General features: G+C 39.3%; 1 protein-coding gene across 2 annotated transcripts in view; it reads right to left on the reverse strand.

The window, feature by feature from the left end:
• Positions 1–26,352, reverse strand: part of MED23 (mediator complex subunit 23) — a 151,868-nt gene that overhangs the window by 61,959 nt on the left and 63,557 nt on the right. For both annotated transcript variants that reach the window (XM_073627286.1, XM_073627285.1), the window contains 7 exons: positions 25,289–25,434; positions 22,894–23,139; positions 19,121–19,263; positions 17,994–18,168; positions 12,256–12,419; positions 6,171–6,295; positions 973–1,178 (listed from right to left, as the gene is read on the reverse strand). In XM_073627286.1, coding sequence (XP_073483387.1) covers positions 973–1,178; positions 6,171–6,295; positions 12,256–12,419; positions 17,994–18,168; positions 19,121–19,263; positions 22,894–23,139; positions 25,289–25,434 — 1,205 coding nt within the window. The remainder of the gene's footprint in view (positions 1–972; positions 1,179–6,170; positions 6,296–12,255; positions 12,420–17,993; positions 18,169–19,120; positions 19,264–22,893; positions 23,140–25,288; positions 25,435–26,352) is intronic.

A 26,352-nucleotide genomic window follows, 5' to 3' on the forward strand; every position in this document is an offset into this window, starting at 1 on the left:
GGACAGTATAGGACAGTATTCTGAAACAGAGTTATGCTTCTGCTTTTAAAAGATTGGACACTAACAAAAGCTGTAAGGATTGCCCAGTATAACCCCTCCAGCAAGCCTTAGTTTTGTCGTAGGCAATAAAAGTAGTGGATCGGAAAGGACCTGTGTTGTGCCATATCATGAAAAGGATTTTACAGATAAGAGAAAAATCATATGCTGTTCATTGTACATTAGAGGACATAGGACAGTATACAGAACAAAGGGATATCCAAAAGCAATCTGAGGGGTGGGCAACACAGCAACAAAGGCAAATGGCCCACAGAAAAACCAAGAGGTTAATAGAGCTCAGCAGAGACTACAGGGCAGCCTGAAGACCTTTACGACCAAAACCAGCAAAAGCAGAAGTCGAAATGCCCACGTGGCAAAAAATTAACATTTATGTACGAACAGAAGACTAGGTGGTGGACTTGCAATCTGAGAAAGAGGAGCTAAAATTTTTGCCCTCATGTGCCAACCTGTTTATGGGTTGTGGGAGTGTTCCCATACCTTTGGAGGAGATAATCCATTCATGTCAGATATAGTTTCTTACCTACAGTATAAAACAGACTTCCCAAATACAAAAATACTAGGTTAACTACACGAACACCAAGGTTATTAATTGAAAAGTTTACCTCACCATTTTAAAAACCTTCTGTGTTGCAGCTCTCCCCCTTTTTCTTACCGGAGCCTGATCCGATCCAGCGATGTGCACACACGGGTGCCTCCATGGAGAGCAGCCTTCCATGGGGACACCCAATGAAGAGGAGGAGCCAGAAATGCTGCTGGGGGACCCCAGAAGAGAAGGATAGGGGCTGCACTGTGCAAAACTATTGTAAAAATAAAGATAAACTTTCTTGCTAATATTACATCTATCAGTTTTATGGAGAATACATTCCATTCCTATTTAGAAAAGACATTCAAAGTAAGCTTATAAATTACATTTACCTGTATCCAATCTGGTTAATCTGATCAGTTTCCAGAAGCATCTTCCACAGTAAGCAGAGGAATAGTGGAGGAGAGCCCTGTAAGGAAAAGTGTGTGATGATGTCATTTTCATTGGTCATGGACTTCCATTTTCTATACTCTTCTTCCACGTTCTTCTTCAAGTTAAAGCGGCTTTCCTGGGGGACATTATTTTGCTTGAAGAAAGCCTGAAAAAGAAGAAAAATCAGCGTTTTGACACTGGTTGCGTTGCAAAAATTCAGCAAAATCTGATAAACAGTTTCACCATATCTGTACAACTTAACTTGCCAACGTTCATATTTTTTTTTTTATATATACACTTTAAACCGATAACACAAAAGGCTACATTATTCTGTACAGTAAGGTAAACACCAGGTAATGTTTTCAAAACTTACAGACTGGAGTGCAGGTGCATTTATTAGTAACAGCTGAAATTATTTTTCTTGAGAATCTGTGAAAAATGCCTAAATATTTTTTTTTTTTTTAGGGTGCCACAAAATAATGCACGTTCTTTACTATATGCATTGCAATGTGCCAAGGGGCACAAGCATTTGCTTTAGCCATGTACAGTAAATGCACGGGAGTACCACTGAAAATCAGGGGCAATATGCATTCACTATGCATTGTTATACTGTGCACTAACATGAGAACATGTGCAGAAATGTGAATACGGCTTCAGTGCTAGTGCAGAGAATCTATCCTAAAAAAATTGAGGGGTAACAAGAACCTTCAGGGCCCTAGAGCAAGAAACCATGGATGCCCCCTCACGGTCTCACAGCGGGCCACCTTTCTGCCATCTTGGGGTCCCCCCATGGGACCGACCTTTGTGACCCTGGTAGTTCCACCACTGGTGTCAGTAGTTTTTTATTTTATTTATTTTTACTGTTTTATTCTATTTTTTTGGCAAATTCTATTTTTTTACATTTTTTTTTTAGGAACCTCATTGGAGGGCTTTGGTGAAATATGAGGGGTCTAAACAGACCCTTGATGTCTCACTTTTGGAGACAGAGAAAGGGACCGAGGACAGATTCATCAGTCCTTTTCTCTGCAGTCTCAGCTGCACAGAATTATTCATAAACTGAAGCATAGAGAGAGAAAAAAAAAAAAAACGATCGGTGAACGGTACTGGAGTAAACAGGAGATAAGGGAAGCAGGACAACGAGCAGCAGGAAGACATCGGGAGCAGCATGTGGACAAAATGATGCCCCCCATTTCCCTCCTGCAGCCACTGAATGTCTGCGGGAGGGAGAGGAGGCGCAGCAGGCATTCAGCGACTACATCCTCTACATACATGCTGCCCAAGGCGTGCGGGGGGGGGGGGGGGGGGGGATAGGGCCAGCTTGCAATGGCGACCCCTGTATGTACACCGAGACAAATATTTGGTATAACTGAGACACTCACAAGTAAAATGCCTAAGGCTTCATGTACACACATAACCTAGCTTGACCGCAGTCAAAAGGGCAGTTGAACCTCCCCTAACCGCAGCAGCTTTTAAACTCTGTACATGGTAGACTTAGGATTTTATGGAGTTGAGTTTATGAGCTTTGGCAAAAAAAGCGCCAAAAGCTCCTAAACTCAAATTTAGAAGCTGTAGCGTAAATGAGCCCCTAAATTGATTAATAGAAATGTAACTTTTTAAATAAAAGGATTCCATGGCCTCCCAAATGTAGTCATTTCTTCACAATAACTCCTTTAGCTTTTCATCAGCAATGCAAATGCACTGGAAATCTTACACCGGGCCAGATGCTCTCTTTAAGTTGGGTATACAGTACATGTACCAGAAAGTCAGCAAGTTTTCCCTTCTGTTTAACAAAAGTTGGCTCTGTTGAACAGTCCTGTTAGAAAAGCAGCATTCAATCAGTGCATTCAGCCACTAACTTCAGTGGTGATCTGAGTATTCTAATGGGGGGAAACAGGGGGTGGGCGAGTTCCCGCTGTCAGAAAACAATAGCACAACATTGAAGATTCCTATATCCACATCTCTTGTGCAGGTACGGGGATCTGGAAGTTAAAAACTCTGCATATACATCTCAAAAAATTAGAATATCATCAAAAAAGTAAATTTCAGCAATTCAATTCAAAAAGGGAAATTCATATATTTTATATAGATCCATTACACACAGAGTGATATTTTCCAAGCATGCATTTCTTTTAATTTTGATGATTACGGCCTACAGCTAGTGAAAATCCAAAATTCAGTATCTCAGTATCTTCAGTAAAGTTTTAATATTGTGAAAAAGTTCAATATTGTAGACTTATGGTGTCACACTCTAATCAGCTAATTGACTCGAAATACCTGTAAAGGTTTCCTGAGCCTTTAATTGGTCTCTGTCTGATTCAGTAAGTTATACAATCATGGGGAAGACTGCTGACTTCACCGTTGTCCAGAAGACAGTCATTGACACCCTCCACAAGGAGGGCAAATAACAAAAGGTCATTGCTAAAGAAGCTGGCTATTCACAGAGTGCTGCATCCAAGCATATTAATGGAAAGCTGAGTGGAAGGAAAAAGTGTGGTAGAAAAAAAGAGCACAAGCAACTGGAATGACTGCAGCCTTGAGAGGACTGTGAAGAAAAAGGCCATTCAACAATTTGGGAGATAATATTATTATACAAGATTTATATAGCGCCAACAGTTTACGCAGCGCTTTACAACATTAGGGCAGACAGTACAAGTACAATACAATTCAATACAGGAGGAATCAGAGGGCCCTGCTCGTTAGAGCTTACAATCTAGGGGGTATTCTCAAGGAGTGGACTACAGCTGGTGTCAGAGCTTCAAGAGCCACCACACACAGAAGTATCCAGAACATGGGCTATAACTGTCGTATTCCTTGTGTCAAGCCACTCCTGAACCAGAGACGTCATCAAAAGCGTCTTACCTGGGCTAACGAGAAAAAGGTTTAGACTGCTGCTAAGTGGTCCAAAGTACTCTTTTTGGATGAAAGTCAATATTGCATTTCATTCGGAAATCAAGGTCCCAGAGTCTGGAGGAAGTGTAGAAAGGTACAGAATCTAAAATGCATGAGGTCCAGTGTGAAGTTTCCACAGTCAGTGATGATACGGGGAGCCATGTCATCTGGTGTTGGTGCTTGATTGGCCAGCAAATTTGTCTGACCTAAACCCCATAGAGAATCTGTGGGGTATTGTCAAGAGGAAAATGAGAGACACCAGACCCAACTATGCAGACGAGCTGAAGGTCACTATCAAAGTAACCTGGGTGTCAATAACACCTTAACAGTGCCACAGGCTGATCGTCTCCATGCCACCCCACATTGATGCAGTAACTCATGCAAAAGAAGCCCCGACCAATTATTGAGTGCATACTATATACAGTACATGGACATACTTTTCAGTAAGGCAACATTTCTGTATTAAAAATTTATTCAAATTTTCTGAGATACTGAATTTTCACTAGCTGTAAGTCATAAACATCAAAATTAAAGAAAGAAATGCTTAAAATATATGCTTGAAGGAAGGATTTAAGTTAACTTTATTCTTTTTCATCAGCATTTGGGTCTGTCATCATCACATAGTGGTCCCATCTTGTATGGCCTGTTTGTTGAACATTTTGTACAGACAATACTGCCTTCCTAAATAAAAAGGCATTTCCAAGCTACCACCAAGGCCAAACAGAGAGCACACAGTTCATATTAACCAGTTCGGCTGGGAAGCAATTTTTTTTTTCTTTGTCGCATACATGTAAACATTCTAATTTTTGGCAATAAACATAAACCCCCAAAACATTAAATACTTTCTGAAAGCTGAGGCCCTGTAGAATAAAAAGTGATCATTGCTAATTTTTGTTTCATGTGATATCTGTGCAACTGTTTATTAAACGCAAATTTTCCAGAAAAAATATAATAAAATTAATTTTAGTGCAAAACCACACAATATAATACCAATTTTTTGGTTAAAATATAAAAGATGAGGTTGCATCGAGTAAATAGATACCTAACATTCTATGTTTTAAAATTGCGTGCGCCCGTGAGATCACCAACAACTATGGTCCCAAAGATCACCATAGGTGACGCTATAAAAGCTATTATAGCTCATCAATTTAGAGTTAACTAGGAGCTCTTGCGCTAGAATTATTGTTCACATTCTGACGTTCGCGGCAATATGTCACGTGCGGTGCAACTGATTTACATACACATGCCCACCCTGGGCTTGCGTTTTTGCGCAGGTGTGCAGGGCTACTGGGGTTTAGGCAATTTATTTTATTTTTATAGATTTTATATTTTTTTTACTTTTTTTATGTGATTGCAATAAATCCCTATGTGATAGCATTTTTCTGTACAAAACCCCCACAGGCTCATGGCTGTTTTTGCAGCCATTAGCTTGTGATCTAAGGTTCACTCTTTGGACATACATAGTACGCCCAAAGAGCTGAATTAGTTAAGGATATTGGTGCTACACAGTCAATATTAAGGATATTGGTGGGTTTCAATTTATAAAACTTTGTGTCATGTGTTTTTTTCAGGATTTTTGGTTGATATTCTGTCTCTATCATTTAAAATAATACACCTATGACAAAAATTATAGACCCTTCATTTCTTTGCAAGTGAGCAAACTTACAAAATCTGCAGGGGATCAAATAATTATTTTCCCCAATGTATATAATACATGAAGTCAAACACTATGCCTATGACAACGTTAAGGCATAGGGCTTTGTTCACACGGGTGCATCTAAGTGTATATCCGTGCAAAGGGCTGTCTTTGCCTGCACATGATGCAAAGGTGTTTTGAACATCCATGTGCAGGTAGTGCAATTTATGTGAACTGGGATCCAGTGGCTGCAGACACAGCCACTGGTTCCAAACTGACAGTTGTGTGGGTGCTTATCTCCAAACACAGAAAGTGTGCAATCAAAGATAAGCACTCACACAGCTGTCAAACTGTGATCAGCGACTGTGTGTGCAGCCGCTGCATCCCAATAGACATGAACAGAATTTCCTGCACGTAGATGCACAGAACACCTGTGTATCCAGTGCGAGGAAAGACAACCCTTCTCATAGATGTAAGCACAGATACACCCGTGTGAATGAAGCCAAATATTGATCATATCCATCTATTTTTATTTATATGATACAATTATTTAGTAAGTAGAAAATGGTTTGGGGCAGTTTACCAATTCCCTCTAGTGGTAGAATCCAACATAACAGAGAATGAAACGATTACCTGCAGTGGAGCTGGAAAACAGCTTAAAGTGTGCAATGCCCAGTTATGTGGAGTGAAGTTGATAATAGTCTGTAGAATGTCTTTACACCAAGTGCCTTGAATTGAGTCAGATCCTGTAAAGAAATCTAAAACATAGTTGCCTAATGACAATATGGTATTTTGTTTTAGAAACAACAGAATCATGTATATCATTGCAAAGTTCATGTAGACAAAGCAAGTTATAAGAAATATTGATTTAGTTTTGTTAAAACTGAACGCAAGCCTTACCTTCAGGCTTCTACAGTTGTACAGGCTCCTCTCCTGTACTGAAATGGCTTCCCACAGTGTGCATTATAACCTGCAGCAAGTCAGAGACAGTCCACTGCATTTCCTACCTGGAGGACATCCAGCACCATCTAGCTTTTCCTCCCCAGCCTGTCTTTGGCCTACCCCTTCCATTCATTGGATTTCAGTTCTTTCGATCATGGCAGATCAGCATCACATGTGAGCATTACATAGGGTGGTCTCTGCATGCAAAAGCAGGCTGCCTAGGAACTCCCACTCCCCCAGACTGACGCCCCCATGAAGGCATTTTGAGATTTGCATACATCTAAGAGCCAGCCTACTGGTTCCATCAGGGCTGAGGGTCTTGGGTGGAATACTAAGGCAGGGTGCTATTATGTTTTCAGGAGGCAATGTACCCTGCCAGCCCTTCCCATCAGCCATGGATGCATAGAGAAGCACAGAGACCTACCACCACCAGCCTGCATTGCAAGCAAAAGCACAGAGATCAAGTGATGTCACTGGGTGTAAAATAACATATGCAATAAAAATAAAGGTTTTATGCAAAAAGTTATTTAGCATGTCGATTAAGGGGGAAGGGAGAGGCACCAGGGAAGACAAAATATAAGATTAAACCTGAATTAACTACAGGGCTAGACTGGGAAACCAGAAACATTTTTTACATCTTACAAGATGTTGCCTAAATGTGGAGCCCTAGTGATATCTGACTGTGAAGGTTTTATAAAAGTAGCCTGAAAAATCATCTTGCTATTTACGTTTTCTGGTGTGTCCTGAGAAACAAAATGCACAAATATGGTACTTTTCAACTAGATCCTTACTAGAAAGCCCAGAAGGTAAGATAGTCCAATAGTACAAAAACGGAAGAAATATGTTGCATGCCCAAAAAAAGGAAAAAACCTAGATTCTTCATTTTACCCATATTACTAAACTCATAATCAAAGGTTGGCATCACTGCAAAAACCATTTGTGAAAGGGAAAAGACTGATCAGTGGATCAAACAAAAGGAAAGAGAAAGATGCATTACAAAAGGCAAGATATAACTACAAACGAGGGCCATAGCCATGGTCTGCTCATTATTTCACTATAAGCCTTGTTTGGTACTGAGCATACTGCCTTTAAATTTACCTGAATACCAGCCCCTATTTATTTTTGCAGCCAGGTGTCCTTTTATTACACCTAATAAATTGCATTACTTTAGTGACATGCTGGCAAAGTCCCCTCTACATTGGTGGGTAGTGGTTAAGGGTCACTTTAGTTCCCTCCTACCAAAACCCTCCTTTACATTAGTGATGTCATAATTATGTCTCACTCACTGATAACTCTGACTGAGGTTTAAGGTTGATAAATGTAAAAATTATGCACTTGGGAGCTAAAAACATGTATGCATCTTACATACTAGGAGGAGAACAGCTGGAGGAGTCAATGGTGGGGAAGGATCGGGGTGTTCTGGTAGATTACAGACTTTAAGTATAACTAAAGGAGAGGGATAGAACGCTTGTCAGTTTTTACTGCTGCCTATGTCCCCGTTATTTGTCCTGTTTACCATGATCGTGAAAGTAACAGAAAATCATACATTTTGGGTTGTCCCCAGAAAAGTAAAAGGGGGCAAATCTTCCAATGGGGATTAATTTAATTTGCAGGGATTTCTTTTTACTTCCTGTTTTGGCTATGGGACAGTAAGTGAAGGTAAATCTCCTTAATGGGACAAAGAGGACAAAAATAAACCTTACATGGGTTAAAACCCTCTCTTGCTGTATTAAAAATGGGAAAATATATTTTTTTGCCTATAGTTCTATTTTAAAGTAAAACTAAAGGCTAAACATTTCTTTTTTACCTTTTTTTTTCTTTTTGCCATCTGCATCCCACAGGGAAGATTACCCTTTACTTCCTGTCCAATAGTCAAAAATGGGAAGTGAGAGCAAATCCCTCCAAAGTGTGGGAATCCCAGGGTGTGACCAAGTCGCGATTACAGCACGATTTAATCGCTCACCAATCGCGGCAAAATCGCACAGTGATTGAGGAGCCATTAACAAGTAATGGCATCACAATCGCATCCCGCATTTTTCCGCGATTCTGGAATCGCGGTCAGAATCTCGGCGATAATTCCAAACACCTAGGTGTGAATGGAGCCCTAGGCTGGATTCACATTTGGTTGCGCTGAAAAAGCAGGTAAAATGGTGCATTTCTGCCCAGGTTTTCAGAAACAAAGCACAACTCTGTGTGATTCTGGTGTTTGTTGCTCAACAAAATTAATAAAAATGAAGGTAAAATGCAAGCCGCCTAAAATACCTAGGTCAATGCCAAAACATGAGCTTCTCTGAAGTGTTTGACAGGCAGCTCATTGAAATCAATAGGGCTGTTGCGGCAAAATGTGCACCCACCACACATTGCGTCTCTCAGGTAATATATAATAAAACCAGGTTTAGTTGATCCAGGGAATATCTAATTGCCTTCAGGGGGATCAGGAAATAATGTTTTTTCACCCGCTGGAGCAAACTGAATCATGCTTTATTGAGTTTTGTTCTTTTTTCCATCTATTGATCAACTATGGGTATAGGATAATATGGTTTTCTATTTTTTTCTATTGGTTGAACTAGATGTAATTATATCTTTATTCAACCTATGTATCCTTAAAAAGAAAACAAACAATCACAAAAAAAAAAAAAAATGAAATAATCTAAAACAAGGAAGAGAAAGACCAAAAGAGTTTACAATTTTTCATTTTAGGAATATTTATTACATTTTTTTTACTGATAGTGGGGTCAAATTGACATTTGCCTTCAAATGCAATGACAAGGAAATTCAAAGGAGCTGCATTTAAAAGGTTTCTAAAAAACAAAATATAGTTTTAATTTGAAATGAATAAATGTCACCAGTCAAATGTTAAGAGCAAGTGCCTTCAAACATTTATCAGGTCACCAAATGCACCGAGATTTTCATATGAATTTTACTAGGGTATGGCCAGCTTAAGCCGAAACTGAATAGGTCATAAGGTGAACTAGGAAAAAGTGGCTAGAAAATGATTTTCATTCCCACACTTGGGCACTACTTTTTAAATGCATTTTTGCATACACAATACCCCTTTGGACTTTATGTTAAAAGTTCTCCACAAAATATCCTGCAGTTTTTTTGTCACGATCCATAAATGCATGTAATTGTGAACCAAAAAAACGAGAATCTTATGGTGCTGGTTTTGCTTCTAACTTTATTTCTATTCATTTTAGCAACACAAAATTTCTCTCAAACTGACTTTTACACATGTGCATAACATTTGAGACAGGTATTGGTGCATTAGTATACTCAAGCGTGAATGTAGACCATGAAACGTGGCAAAGTTGTAGAAAATACGCTTCAACTTCACAGATTGGCACCAAGCAAAGTTAAACATACACTTTGTAAATGTATCAAAACTGAGATGTTGCATTCATCTCAATTTTCACTGTAACCAAAAGAAGTTAAAAAAGCAGAACAATTTTCCACAAGTTGGCTAAATTGACTCAAAATGCCAAAAATTGACAATTCTACAATAGATTCATTACAGGTCAAAAATCACTGTAAAATATGAAACAGTGTCTTCACTCATCAGTCTCATCCCTATCATTAGAGCTATTGTCCAGTGTAGCTCTTTCCTCTTTTTCTTGGGAAACATTTGCACAGTTTTTCACCAACATAAATCAGTACAAGACAGTCTTGCAGACATACAGGAACATCTTCCAGTCTCACATTTGCCTTACTTGCAACTGAAGTGGACTACCTGCAACACACTTTCAGGGGCAGGATTTCTAGTCATCCAGGTCACTGTTAGCTTCCCATCCTTGAGGTGCCATCCATTGGGTGACGGGGAACACATTATACCTTTCAGAGAATGTCTCATTATGGCTGCTTGGCAGTTTGCCCTTAAACAGTGTTGTTAAATGGCGTCACTTGTCGGAGGCATGGATAGTTCTGGCAAAGCTGACGATGCCATGCAGAATGCTTTGCATCTTGCATCGTTCATATCTTTTTGCAGATCACTGGCTATACATACAGGTGGCACACGTATTTGCAAAGTAGTTCAAAAACCCAGGTTGAGTATACTAATGCACCAATACCTGTCTTTGCAGGCAGTGCTGTCCCAGGGTCAGGAGAGGCCTGACACACACCGCCCCCCTCCTCATGAGTGGCACAGTGGCACCCAGGGCGGACCACCCAACCCCCCCGTTGATTAAAAATAAAAAAAACACCTATTGGCGTATAATACACAGGCACTGTTTACCCTCTATTGTCAGGGGGAAAAAAAATTGCGTGTTAGGCATCTTCATACAGCAGCATTGTCAGTCTGTGAAGGGTAGTGTTAGATGAGCAGATTTAGACTTGGCTTACAAGATAAAGTTGAACTCCAGCTAACACTTTATAAGCAGTTACAGCAAACAGTCTTTTTCTCTTTCCTTTCCTGATAAAGGTTTTATATAAATGAATAAAAGCTGACCATTGTATATACCCCACGTCAGTGTTAAAGCAGAATTAAAGTCTTGATACTTACCTTTCTTTTAAGCAGTCACAATGTCCCTCTCTGGGATCTTCTGGGTCTTAAGCTGTGACTGTCTTCATTGGCCAGATTGGAAGATCTGTCACCTGCACACGAAGAATATCCAAAATTCCATCTAAACGGTTTATTAAAATGATCTCACCACAGCATAAAGCAGTGATGTTTCGGAGCCATGCAAGACCTCAGGCATGGTCATATGTCTGAGGAAGGGGTCCTGCATGTGACTGAAACTTTGCTACTTTATGCTGTAATGTGATCATTTTAATAAACTGTTTGGACGGCATTTTGGATATCCTTTGAGTGCTGGCGACATGTCTTCTAAACTGTGCTGTTTTCTGGTCCCCAACCAGTGGTCCCTGCAGCATTCAATTAACTTGCAGCCATTTCCAGGAACGTGCATGTTGGGAATATTTCCGTGCCTTCACTGGCTGGCGTGGGATCACGTCAATCATGTATACAGGTGCTGTGTTAGGATGTAAATGGAGCTGAGCTCCCACAGCTCAGTGTACATTCCAAAGAAGACTGAGCAGGCAAGTAGGTTTATTTTATGATATTGTAGGTCTCTTCTGCAATAAAGAGTGTGCCTGCAGTCTTTAAAACTGGTACTTTAGTTCCACTTTAAGTGATTTCTTTCAACCCTCTAACCTAGCCTTTCCTTACCTTTAACCTGTAGGAATCCTTAAAATAATTTTACTGGCCCCGAGATCCCCCTCTAATAATTACCATAAAAAGTTTGTAGTACATTAGCGTGATGATCACTAATTTATAGTCATAAGGGGTGACACCCACCCCCCACCCCATCTTTATCGATAGCTAGAAAAGCACTGTTGACCATGGTTACTCATACAAGAGGCATAAGTTGCTCATTGCTCAATGAACCCCATAAACCTCTGGAGAAACCCTAGGGTTCCACAGAACCCAGATTGAGAAAGGCTGTTCCAACTTCAACTTTCTCTGGACAGCTTGGTCTGTTAAAGGAAGTTGCAAAAAAAAAAAAAAAAAAAAAAAAAAAAAAAAGATTTACTGGCTGGATCAAAAGATACAAAAATTAAAACAAAAATGATAAAAAATTTAACCATCACGTCTAAGAACTGGTGAGCTGTAATTTAACACATTTGTTTTGGGGTTTAATAATGATTTACACTTCATCAACGCAAAACCAAAATATTCTTTAAATCATAAACTAAAGAGAAATTATATTTTATATAAAAAGCAAAATCAAGACACATTGATATATTTCTCCAGTAATATTTTCACTTATTGTAATAACCGTACCGGTGACATGAGTGGCTCTCGCCAGCGTCAAAATGAGAGCTCTGTTCAGTTCCTCAGATTCTGCTGATAAAACGGTTTTGGGATCACTCAGGAATCGAGTAAACTGTGGCTGAACCTCCGAGCTGCCCAGGGCGGTGATTAGTCTCAGAGCTGTGCTCTCCACGCTTGAAACAGAGAGGAGAATAATAAGTTGATAGATTCAAACAATTAGCAGCAAATGTTGAATATTGTTAAATTTGACAATAATTGCTGTGCCAACATAAAAAATATTTCAAGGATTAATAAAGTCAGTTTTTACAGCGAAGCTCAGGGTAACATTTCTGTTTTAGGACACCAGGGTAAGAACTCCACCCAATTAATCCCCATACATTCTGCTTATTTCAGGAAGTTTATTATGATAACAATTTATTTTTTTAGGAGACAACTAATCCTACATTACATTAAATTTAATAAAACAGCATAAACTACAGCTGTCAAAAGCATTTTCTTGTGGCCGCCATTGCCCATCATCTGAAAACACTGTTGCCTAGCTTTTACCCCGACCACTGACTCAAAAATGTTTGAGTCACTTAAGCTGGGGTCAAATTGATATTGTTTTTAACCACAGTGATGAGGAGCAAGATGGAATAAAAGGAATTGAGGTGACTTACCTGTAAATTCCATATCTTACGTACAGTACAAGACACAGGCTGGAAATTCTTAGACATCTAGGTTAAAGGCTGGTACTTTCATGTGAATGGACACTGGCAACATTTTGCTGGACACTCCACCCCTCAGATGTAACCCAACCCAATAACCCTACCCCACTCCAAGAGACTTCAGTTTTTGCAGGCAATGAAGATTAACATAGGACCAGAGGGGAGGGCGGCCTAAGTCCTGCACTGTACGCCAAGATATGGAATATACAGGCAAGTAAAAACTAATCTTATCTTAATTGTACAGTACAGAACACAGGTTGTATGATCAAGGACTCTGCGATGTCTCCATGAAATGAAGAAGAGGCGGCAAACTACAGTACCATAGGTGACATTTAAAAACCTTTACCGGTTACCAGTTCAGAGTTACACAGAAGGTCTGGAGCTAAAAAATTACTGCTTTTGTTCAAACATTCACAACGATACCTCACAAGTGTAGTGCAAACACAGCTTACATATGCATGTGGGACGTATGCATTCGCATTTGCGTGTGGGCGCTTTAAATCATTGTTTATTAGGCCTCATGTACACTGCTGCTGCTAAATAGACGTTTAGGAGCAGTTGGGCATTTTTTTCAACTGCTCCTGCACTCTCCTCTATGTTATCTTAGAAGTACATGTACACAGGGTCGTCTACAGTCGTTTCTAGGTAGTTGAGTTTACAGGCTTTTTTTGGAATGCAAAAAAATGGGTTCAGAAGCTGAGTTTGGAGGCGTTTTAAGCGCCAAACGCAGCAACTCGCATTTAGCGGCGTTTCATTTACAGGCGTTTTTCATTTTTGGCTATTTTTAAATGCAAAACGCAGCTAAACGTGGCAAAACGGATGTTTTAAGCATGGGTTACTATCTGTCAAGTTAAATCATTCAAGAGAGGTTGTAATAACGTCCTGTGTACATGAAGCCTAATTATTTGTTTTATTTAAAACTTCTTTACACTGTCCCTTTAAAAAAAAAACAATAAATCATTTTTTTTTGATCACCTTTATTGCTACAACAAGGGATGAACAACATTCCTTGTGACAACATGGACCATGACAGGTCCACTTTATGAAGGGATCTGGGGTCTATTAGACCCCAGATCTCTCCTCTGGCCTCCAACGCAGCTGATCAGACACAGATCAGTCCAATTGGCTGCTTTCCTGGCCAAGAAAGGGAAGGTAAACAAAAACCCAAAAACCGGAAGTCATGAAATCCTTGTCGCTTCCGTTCTCTGGTGTAACAGAAAAGGAAGAATGTCATCAGTTTCTCCTTCACTGGGTAAGGCAGCTAATGCATCCAGTTGGGGCAGTCCTGAACTCTCCCATCCAATCAGGGGGAGCCTGAGACTGCTCCAACTGGCAGAAGAGGGGTTCGGGGGAATATTTTCTATTGCCCACAGAAGTGGTTAAGTGGCTGTACTGCCACTCAAATCACTCATGCTTTACAGGGCATTGGCTGCTGTAAATTTTGATACTGGGATGATGCATGCACATGCAGGCATCATCCTGGTATAACCACTTCATTCCCAGGACGTCATATGTCGGTGAAGTGGTTAAAGAAAGCTTTTAAAAGCATCTCTAAAGTCAGCAGATTCTTTAAATGAAGGAACATTTTCTATAGGCATAGTAAGTGGTCTGAGACTGAACCAACAGTGTTTATTTTAGCAATGTCATTGCAGACTTAACAGGTCTCTTTATACCCAAGGAGAATCATGTGGAACAATGCTGAGGCTTTTGTGCATAGCAGAAGCATATCTACATTGGCAAGCATATTGTGTGAAGCCATCACATCAGGTGTAATAGAAGCTGAGGGGTAGAAATTTTCTACAGCCTTCTCTAACACTGCCTCTGGGTCCATTTCATTTCCTTCAGAGGGTAAATAAAGAAAAAAAAAAAGGGGGGAACAGCCCCAACTAATAATCAATAAGAAATTAAAATTACAAAAAAGGTACTGCTCCGAATATTAATGGAACACTAATAGCAATAAATATGCGAGGAAAAGAGTGCTACCTTATCAATATCACAAAGCTGTGTAATAAATATATAACATTCCTAAATAACATAAGACCGTAAATAAAAAACAATAATGCCATGAAAAAATGAATAAAAATTATGAATAGTGTATATCCAAAAGAAAAAATTCCAGATTAATAGTGACAAAAACAAAAAATAGAAAAAAGTGTAGTGAAATATTAAAAATATTAAAGTTCTGTGTATAGATAGTCCAATAATTAAAACCCCAACACCGTTGTGTCTATCAATCAAATATGGTGCTCCAATATTCAAAGAAACAGTGCTCCACCCAAAGTGAGATAAATTGCGCTCCCCATAAACGTTCGGCCAGCAAGTGACCATCAAGCATGTATATGTATAAATCTTGCCCTTCTATCGATAGGCCAACCTAAACCATTGAATCTTCTATCACCTTTCCCAATCACAGGCTCTACAAAGACGGCTCCCAGCAATGAGCCACAGAGAGGCAGATGATTGTGTAATAATGTTTTTATTTCGGATGATTCTTAAAACAGTTGTGTATTGCACTTACATTTATGCAGTCTTTGTAAGGCATCAACACGTTTGCAGCTCAGGGATCTGTGAAATCCAATCAGCCCGCTCTGTGACAAGAGGCGTGCGTTCCAGAAACCCAGCTGAACTCTAGCGCTCCTAAGCCTCTCTTCTATGCATTTCACGCATGCTCGCGTCACCAGGGAGTGAAGTCGACACCATTTTCTCGGAACCTAGTATACTATCAGACCATTTCTAATTGGTCAAAAAATCTGATGAAAAAAACAGACCGTTTTCTCTCCTCCACAAAGTCAATTAGCCCTAAAACTTCACATTGCAACTATACATAAGATCCACGAGCTGCACCTGTGTAATCCCACTAACACCATCAACTTTATATATAAATTTGAATAGAGAACCAGTATACCTTATGGATTAAATATAATAAAATTAATAAAAAGAAGTCCGTCAAAAACCAAATACAATAGAAGGTCAACAGACAGACTATTGACCTACATCATAGGTCACATAAATGTACATATATCACGATAGGACGACAAACATATACAATCTAAAACAATTTATAAAGTGTCTAAAACAGGTGCTGTACATGAGCTAAATGGACAGCACCATCTAGTGGTCAAATATAGAAATGCATATCTGCAAATGATATCCTAAACAAATACCAAACTAAGAATACATTCTTTATCATAATAAATTATTTATCTATCAAATATAAATAATCAAATATGAAACTGTATATGTGAATATTTCTATATATAAATGTATAAAAATCACATGTACCAGCAACATCTATAAGTTAAATGTATAACTTATACATCCTAAAAATCAGTCAGAACACAATTCAGATCTATATCTACATTGAGGCCAGATGGCATAAGAGAATCAAGTTCGAAAATCCATCCGGTCTCAATCTGAGACACAGTTCTTATGTCTCTCCCTCTCCAATACGCTAATATCTTATCAGCAAGCGCTGTTTGTTCACAGAGTTTGTTTTTTGTGAATCACCAGTAACCTTTAATCACCAGATTTGAAACAGCTCCTGCATCTTACACTTTACTACTCTTTTTAGTTATTTATTGGAAGGGCAAGATTTATACATACCCATGCTTGATGGTCACTTGCTGGCCGAATGTTTCTGGTGAGCGCAATGGATCTCACTTTGGGTGGAGCACTGTTTCTTTTAATATTGGAGCACCATATTTGACAGACACAACAGTTTTGATGTTTTAATTATTGGACTATTTATACACAGAACTTTAATATATTTAATATTTCACTAGATTTTTCTATTTTTTGTTTTTGTCGCTATTAGGGAGTTTTTTTTTTTGGATATACACCATTCATAATTTGTATTCATTTTTTCATGGCCTTATTGTTTTTTTATATATGGTTTTATATAATTTAGGAATGTTATATATGGATTACACAGCTTTGTAATATTGACAAGGTAGCGCCCTTTTCCTCACACATTTATTGCTATTAGTGTTCCACTAATATTTGGAGCAGCACCTTTTTTGTAATTTTAATTTCTTATTTCTTATTAGTTGGCGCTGTTCCCCTTTTTTCTTTTTATTTACCCTCTGAGGGCATGCCCACCATAACTGGCGAAGCCTGGACCCCAATTGGGACCAGCAACATTGACAGGTAGGACAGGACCAATACTGTGGCCTTTATTATTCACAGGTTTTCAAACTAGTCGCCCTTCATTCCCTCAGAGGGGTCTTCAAGATCTGGATTCCATAGGGATGGGCCTGTATAGCACCCTGTCGTTAACTACCTGTGTTGAACTAAGTGCCATGGCGAGCGCCCAAAGCAACATTACAGGCAAACCCCACAGAGTGGAGTCCAAGTAGAGCTCTTAAGGTTTTACCACAATTGCACCGATCTGCATGCACTGCTCCCTACTATTGAGTTAGAAGACAGTGAAGACTTGATCAAAGCGTTACTTAAAAAAAAAAAAAAAAATCAGAAGTAAAATAATAAACTTGTGAAGCAAATGATTTCTCTGTAAGGGAGAGCAGGTCCATCACATTCGGACACTAGCAAAAAAAACTGAGCTTTCAAGAGTGGGGTAAGGTTATAGGGATATGCCCAGGGGAACGTGTCCGGCAAAGCTTTGCCAGTGTTCAAACACCTGAAAATACCAGCCTATAATCCCCAGGATAATGAACATCCAGCCAGTGTCCTGTATTGTACAATTAGAATACTGTAAGTTAGCAATGGAAGTCTCCAAGTTCCTCTCATGACATATTTAGGGCCTATGTCAACAAGCTTTGAGCTTGCGTTTGTGGCATCTGTTTGACATGCTTCTGAAATCATTCAGAATTCATGACAGGTGCACTTGACCTCCTTCAGGCACGCATTTGACCTGCTTTATGTAGAAATGCAAAACCAATTTGAAGCCTGCAGACACAGGCTCTTAAGGTGTCCATTGGTCTTAAGAGCTAGTTCTTTAAAAAGTGTTGTACAGTTTGTGTTAAATAAAGAAGAAGTTTTACAGAGATTTGTGCTGTGTGAGGTTAGGTTTGGAATACTAACCAGAGGTGAAGTTGATTCTGATTGGTCTGTGGTACTCCAGCTAATGAATGCAGGTGACTTAAAAGCTGTACCCGGTAATGGGGTTGGATATGGTGCATTCGATAACTGAACATTTCCAGTAATGTGTGAAGGATTCCCCAAGAATGAGACTTGAACACAGTGGGTAGAAGTTGACCTAGGTAAACAAACCAATGTTAAAGTAGAACACGGGAAATACAGCTCTTTTACAGAATTAAAACAAAATTAAAACAGGTTTCCCCATTTAAAACACAAACAAGCAACATAAATCAATTGAAGCATTTACCGTCTTCACATTGAACGTCCCTTTAGATAATATGTTTGGGCCAAGCTGGACCAAACTAATTATTTACTGCACTAACAAGTGCGCTTACTGGCCGCACTGTATCTAGCCTCAGCTACATATAGTATATGGTGCTGTGTTTTGGCAAAAGGACTGGGGCTTTCTGTCCCACTCAGGAACAAACTAGTTGGACTGAGCGCTGCCCAAGCTAGCCATGGGGAGATTTGTATTCTATGACTGAATGTAGATTCCTCTGATTGGCTGAGACAGAGTTCATGATGTCATCTACCCAATTCTCGTCTTCAGCCAATCAGAGTAATCTTTGCATTTAATTATAGAATGCAAAGCTCCCTGAGATTGCTCAGCTATTTTGTTCTGGAATGGGAAGTCCCAGTCCTATAGGGTGGAATAAAAAAAATAGCCAGATTTCCCTATCCACTCCTGCTTAGTCATTGTATTCAGACAGCAAGGAGACTTCCCCACTGTTAGAACACACAGACCAGCTCTGCAGGCTATGGAGAGGAAGTTTTCCAGCAAGGCGGTTGTACAGAAGTCGATCGATGGATCAGCTTCTGTACAACCACAACTGTCCACACATGGATCAAAATTCATTTAGTCCCTGCTGAACCAGCCACATTTCAATCCATCTATGGGCAAGCTTAAATCTTTGACAAGGTCAATAATATTTTTTTCCACTTACCCAACAGATTAAAAAAAAAAAATCAATTGTATATTTATTAAGCAAAAACAGAAAAAGTTAATGGTTAGGGGGTTGGCACACTGTTCAATACTGCTATCTATTTTTAGAATCAAATAGGTTTCTTACTTATGAATCCTTTGATGCCAAGTGACTCAATTTCCATATAGACCAACAAGCGACTGTAAGTTTCTACAAGTGCAGGAGCCAATGCTTGACTAGACTTCGTATGTGCCAGTTTAATTACTCTGGTGGCAATGCTGTGAATGAGGCTGAAGAGAAACGTAAAATAGGATATGCATGTTATTAAAAAAAGACAAACATATGAGATCCGCATGGGAATGGAGGGATATTTCACTTGCCACCGAGTACAGGGACACATATTTGTGTTTTTTTTTTTTTTTTTTTTCTAAGAAAAAATGACAGACCGATGGGGCACAGTTATCTACAAGATATGCTGGAAACATTGGCTACTTGCTACGCAGTCATTTTGCTGAGGTGGGGGGTGCTTGCTTTTGAAAGACTGGGACCATTATATATGTATTATGCTTTAGGGGTGTTTTTCTGCTAAGGGGACAGGACAACTTCACTGTATGAAAAGAATGCTGGACGGTGTCATGTACCGTCAAATTTTGGGTGAGAACCTCCTTCCCTCAGCCAAGGCATTGAAAATGGGTCATGGATGGGTATTCCAGCATGACAATGACCCAAAACACACGGCCAAGGTAACAAACGAGTGGCTCAAGAAGAAGCAAATTAAGGTTCTGGAGTGGCCTAGCCAGTCTCCAGACCTTAATCCCAAAGAAAAATGTGGAGGGAGCTGAAGGTTCAAGTTACCAAACGTCAGCCTCGAAACCTTAATGATTTGGAGAGGATCTGCAAAGAGCAGTGGGACAAAATCCCTCCTGAGATGTGTGCAAACCCGGTGGCCAACTACAAACCTCTGATTGCCAACAAGGGTTTCTCCACCAAGTACTAAGTCATGTTTTGCGAAGGGTGTGAACTACTTATTTCACTCATTAAAATGAAAATCAATTTTTAGCTTTTTGGAAATGCCCTTTTCTAGATATTTTTGTTATTCTGTCTCTAACTGTTAAAATAAACCTACCATTAAAATTATAGGACTGATCATTTCTTTGTCAGTGGGAAAAAGTACAAAATCAGCAGGGGATCAAATACTTTTTTCCCTCACTGTAGATCAAGCATTTATTTTGGCCAGGTTCTATAAAGACTGACGTTTTTTTAATTCTTTGTCCTTTACACACTTTGTAGCTCAAAACCGAGACACTGTCAAGGAACTCTACACTATCTTGGACAATGCCAGCATATTGTTTTCACCTTGTCTGCAAATGTTTTATAATTTTAGTTTGATTGGTCTTGTACTGTTTAAAGATTTTAAGAGGCAACACCATACAGTGGGGTTTGTATTGGGCCTGTATTGTTATATCATAAATGATTACCCAGTTTAAAGCTATATGTTTACCTTTCCTTCTACACACTGGCTCGGCGGGAGGGATTTAGGACATACAAAATAAAATCTATATATTATATAAAAAGTAACACTTTGATAAAAAACATTCAGTATGCAGCTGCCCCTTCAGCCCACCCTAATACTTACCCAAGCCTGATCCAGGGATGTGCACGAGAGCTGAGGCTCTCCCAGGACTCTCCCTCCTGATTGGCTGAGAAACAGCGATGGAAGCCATTGGCTCTCACTGCTGTCAATAACAGCCAGTGAGGTGGGAGTGGGGGGCAGGGTTGAGCCACACTGTGTCTTATTGTGTCTTTCAGAGTTGGCTCAGGAGTGAGCGCGCACAAGAGTCCCGTTAGCAAGCGGCTTGCTATGGGGACACTCGGCAAGCGGGAGGGACCCAGAACACCAGCGGGGGACCCGAGAAGAAGAGAGACAGGTGAGTATGACATGTTGGTTATTTAAAAAAAAAAATCCTTTACAATCACTACATACGGGCAAAACATTGGCCAGTTCAACAGAAACCATCAGACATTCGGCCAGTGTGTACAGCAATCCGTTCAACTTCTGTCGAACGGGCATGCTGGGAAACCAGCAGCTGATTGGCATCCGATCAGCACTTGCAGCCAATGGCTGCAATTGCGGATAAGTGTGTCCAGGCAGGGGGTGATCTCCCTGTCAGAACACAATAGCACAGCGGGGGATATTGCATATGTTAGCACACGATCTATCATTTTTTTTGATCTTTCGGCCTGCTGGGATGAAAAAAAATCTTGAGATTTTATCCTGAGATAAATTTGTTACACATGAAATGGATAACAAATGTTACAACACTCACAATGTTTACCAAGTTCTGTAAAAGGAAAAAAAAAAAAAAAGTTATAAAACTTATTTTTAAAACAAAAATCTTAAACTATACGAGGTCTGTGCGATATAGAAGCTCCCTATGTTCTCTTAATCAAAGTATACTACATATCAGCATTTTAAGCACACTGTATGTTTGATTTTTTTAGCAGACTTTTAGAATATTGTGTAAACTATGAAAATAATGTCAATGATGACTTTTTTTTGGCTTCAATACACAAAATGTACACTCACAGAAGCTCTTTTAGTTACCAGTACATAAAAGATCTAGAAGCTGAAATTATTTCAAATTGATGTATTCAAGACGAACTAAAATAAATGAAATGTAATCAGAGGATGCCAACATCATTAAATGGAGTAGCTGATTATTAAAGCTAAATGTTTGCGGGTCCCCGCTCAGGCTGTCAAAGTCTGGTTAGTTGGATGCCGCTGACCAGTGTGGGTGCTGGCTGAGAAAAGGTTCCTCCAGACCGAAAGCATAATGCAAAACAGAAAAAGGTAGCCCAGCTGCCGCATACCTCACCCAGCCCGAGTGGTAAGCAAGTAAAAGTAGCCTCAGCTGATGCTTAAAGCTACTTGTGCAATTAGAGGTAATGAAGATGTCATTGTTGACTTGGGTTTGAAAGGAGCAAGCTGTAAAGTGGTCATCCTGTTTTTTTATTTCAGTACCAAAGACGGACTTGAACTAAACATCCACATAGACAGTTCAGACCTCACAGACTGCATGTGTGTTCCAGTTAAGTAACTTGGTAAGCACTGAAACCTAGATCGGGATAAGTCTAGAAGCAATGATCTGTAAATGCCAAATCAGCTATGACAACTCCCTTATTTCCATTCTCCCTCGTTTCAAATAAACCAAGCCTGGAAATTGTAATTTACAAATGAAACGATGTCATATGTTTCTGTCAAATCTTTCAGTGTTTTGATGTGTTACAATGTGATAATGTTACATTGTCGTGTGCTGAATAATTACACGCATTGACCATGGAAAGAACACAGTGCTTACTTTCAACTGCTTAACAAATGACAACCTGACCTTAATTTTTGCAACGTCTCAGTATGCCTTTCAACACTGCAAGCTTTTAAAGATCAGCTCCTCTCAATGTTCGTATATTGATATCCTAAGGCTGCTTTCACACTGAGGCACTATAGCTCTAACAATAGCACCTGCATAGTGCCTGTAAAGCACCTCTCTCACTCCAGTGTGAAAGCCCAAGTGCTTTCACGCTGGAGCGATGTGCTGGCAGGACGCCAAAAAAAGTCCTGCAAGCCGCATCTTTGCAACGCTGTAGGAGCGGTGTATACACCACTCCTAAAGCACCCCTGCCCATTAAAATCAATGGGCAGCGCCGCCTTTTTAACCCCTTTTCGGCCACTAGCGGGGGTTAAAAGCACCCCGCTAGCAGCCGAAAACCTCCACAAAAACAGCGGTAAAGCGCCGCTAAAAATAGCAGCGCTCAACTGCCGATGCCCCAGTCTGAAAGTAGCCTTAGGCTTACTTTAACAAAAAGCCGTTACAAATCTATTCCACTGTCACATTCTGTAGTATAAAATGTCAGATTAATACCTCATCTTTGCGTGAACTGTAAGTGAATCCAGCAAGTTCATTGGAAGAGGTGTAGTTGACCCAGATGCTATACAGTTGGTTCCGGGCAGCGATATCTTCACATTTCCATTGCCATAAATAGTTTCCACAAGCACGCCCATGGGTAATGTGAAACACTCAGAATTGGTTGAATAAGCATTACATAGCAATGCAATTTTATAATCATTCATTTGTAAACTTTTGTTTCTTAAACTCTGCTGCAAAAACCTGCAAGATGCAAAATATGGCAATATAACATAACAAAAAAAGTGGGTATATTATAAATTAGTCCAGCGATATATTTATTTTTTTCAAATATAAACAAACCTTACAGGATGCTTACATTCTCCAATTAAAGTACATATATATATATATATATATATATATTTTAATTTATAAAGTACTGCAAGAAAATCAAGTTTTATATACAATACATATATTTTAAGAACACCACCTTTTCTCATTTGAGACCGGAAGGAGGTGAACCAGCTGAAAGCAGTATACTAAGGAACATCTATGGAGGAGAGGATAGATACAAAAGTGTAGCGCTAAATGTAACACCGTGAATGTGATAAACCAATGTATGTCACAACAACTGGTATTGAAAAGTATTATAATACAAAATAACAGTGATCAAAACCTAGTGCGGATATGAAAACAGCATAAAATAGTGTGTAGTGACTGTGACACAGTAAAGTAAAAACACTGAAAAAGGAATCAAAATAGACTCATAAAAATAATGTCCAAACAAATGGCCGAAATCCTCTGTGGCAAATGGTGGGATGATATGGACACAAGGATGGCTGAATAACACAAAGCGTAATGGAATGAACATTCATCTAATAGAAGGTTATGGATAGATACTTCTTACCAGACAAGGTGGACCCACCTGTCATACGACAGTGGGTCAAACGGGCATGTGTGGCCGAAAGCCAGGTGCTCATCAGTACCACTGACTGAGAGGTAAACGAAACCTGTAGCAGGATCACTCCAAAAGCAAATGTTGTATAGATCAGCCAGTGTGGATCCAGGTAAGACAACCGAATATCCGGAACTCAGGCAGGTCTTCCAGGCAGATGAGGATTGTACCTCAATGAAGGGTCAATATGAAGGACCAGTGACAAATTGGAACGTTGTCACATTGTAACCGTATCACCAAAAGGAAAAAGAAGAATGCTCCCTATGGCACAGGTCATAAAAAATAAAAGGTTTTAATCCGATATCAAAAATTTACAGGGCATCAAATGACAGATGATTGCATAAAAAGTGATCACTAAAAAAAGTAGCAAAAGCAATGTGGGAAGCATGTATAGCAAGCCCTGCGCGTTTCGACCTACAGGCCTTCAACTGGGGCAGACCTGCCTGAGTTCCAGATATTTGGTTGTCTTGCCTGATTCCACACTGGCTGATCGATACGTTTGATTCCTTTTTCAGTGTTTGGACTTTACTATGTTACAGTCACTACACACTTAGTGTTTTATGTTGTTTTCATATCCGCACTAGGTTTTGATCACTGTTATTTTGGATTATAATACTTTTCCATACCAATTGTTGTGACATACATTGGTTTATCACATTCACGGTTTTACATTTAGCGCTACACTTTGTATCTAACATTGATTTTGGACTTTTAGTGTTAGCAGCTTTATGTATTCCATTTAGTTTTTTTTTAGTGGTTCAGCGCAGCAATTTTCCACACATTTCAAAATAAGATAAGAGATTTGACAAATGTAAGTGCAAAAAACGTATTTTAATAATGAAGAAGGTGGATAGAAACCATGCAAGTTTTTTTTTTGTTTAGTTGTCTGACCTCATTCAAGATATTTTCCTTCACTTCCTGTCCCAATGACAATAACAAGTGGATAGGAAGTGAGCCGACATTTCTGTGAAAATGGCAAAAAAATAAAATAAAAAAAGCCTTTACCACCTTTAGAGATTTCTGATTATTATGGTTACCATTTATCCTGCATTACTAATGGCTTCTGAACTTTATGTTACTCCTGACCCTTCATCTGTGTTAAAACTGACCTCTGAACTTTGCGTTTACTTAATACTGACCTCTGCGTTTACTTACTACTCATCTCTAAACTTTGCCTTGTTTACTACTGACCTCTGAATTTTGCATTACTACGCACTTCTGCAATTGTTACTACTGCTCCCTGATCTATGCAATATTATTTACTACTGACCTCTAAACTCTGCATTATATGCTTCAGGACCCCCTGAATGCAGACATTTTTATAATTATGTTCACTGGGAGGATTTTTTATTTATTTTATTTACACAAATGTGCAGGTTATCTCTCTTAGCAAATAGAATGTTAGAATTCTTGGACTGCAGTAATTAAATAATCGAATAATAAAAGCTAGTGACATACTCGTGGTGTAGTTTTAGTGAATGAGGAATAGGAATCTGGAGTTTGGAGTTGTCATTTTGAGCTTTCCTGTTCAGATGGATCCAGATACAGGTCATTGCAAAGGAATGAGTAGACTGAGGTTTGGTGATATCTGGCACTGGAATACACTGAAAACAGAACATAGGTAAGCACAAAGTACAAGGTTCAATATTCTTTGTCAAAAACAACATCAATCCCAACAAATGGAAAAAAGAGAAAATGAAGTAACAAGAATTTAGATGGACACTGAGGCATTGTCTGGTAACCTTCATTATCACTTAGAAAAATAGGTAAATTAAAAAATGTTATTTAAAATATTGGGCTGATTCATGACCACAGGAAAAATAAATAAATAAAAAATTGGAGCTATAGTACCGATAGCAATCAAAATTCAGTTTCCTTATTACAGAAATATTAAACAAGAATTGTGATAAGCCTATATGCACAACTCCAACATTGTGCTAATTTTTATTACACTTAAGTATTCATGAACCAGCCCCTGTGTATTTATATATTAACATATACATATTCTGAGGTGAGGTTACTGGCTAGGAAGTAATTGCAAAAACATGTCTAATTATAACATAATTCATAAAGGTTATTGGGTGAATGTTTTTGATCGAAAAGAAAATACTTTCAAATGATGGCAGTATAGTGTGCAGTAAAAATACAATTTGCTGGATTCTTGCCACATCTGGCACATTTTTTGCTAAAGCGAATGAGGCTTTAGGGTTTACCATTTTCCAGTATAAGACTTAAGTATATTTAAAGATTTATAATACTTATATTATATATGGTCAGCAGTACAAGTGTCAAAAACACACCTTGCAAATATCAGAAAGTTTAACCTCTTGACATCCGCGCTATAGCCAAATGACGGCCACAGCGCTGACCTGAATTTCCGGGAGGCCGTCATATGACGCCACCCCCTTGCACGCACCCTGCGTGCGCCCTGTGGAGCGCGCTGTGATCACTGATCCAAAGGGGCCGTTCCCGGTCCCTTACCATGTGATCAGCTGTCAGCCAATGACAGCTGATCACATGAT

The sequence above is a fragment of the Aquarana catesbeiana genome, linkage group LG04, assembly GCF_042186555.1.
Source record: "Aquarana catesbeiana isolate 2022-GZ linkage group LG04, ASM4218655v1, whole genome shotgun sequence".
NCBI classification, from domain to species: Eukaryota; Metazoa; Chordata; class Amphibia; order Anura; family Ranidae; genus Aquarana; species Aquarana catesbeiana.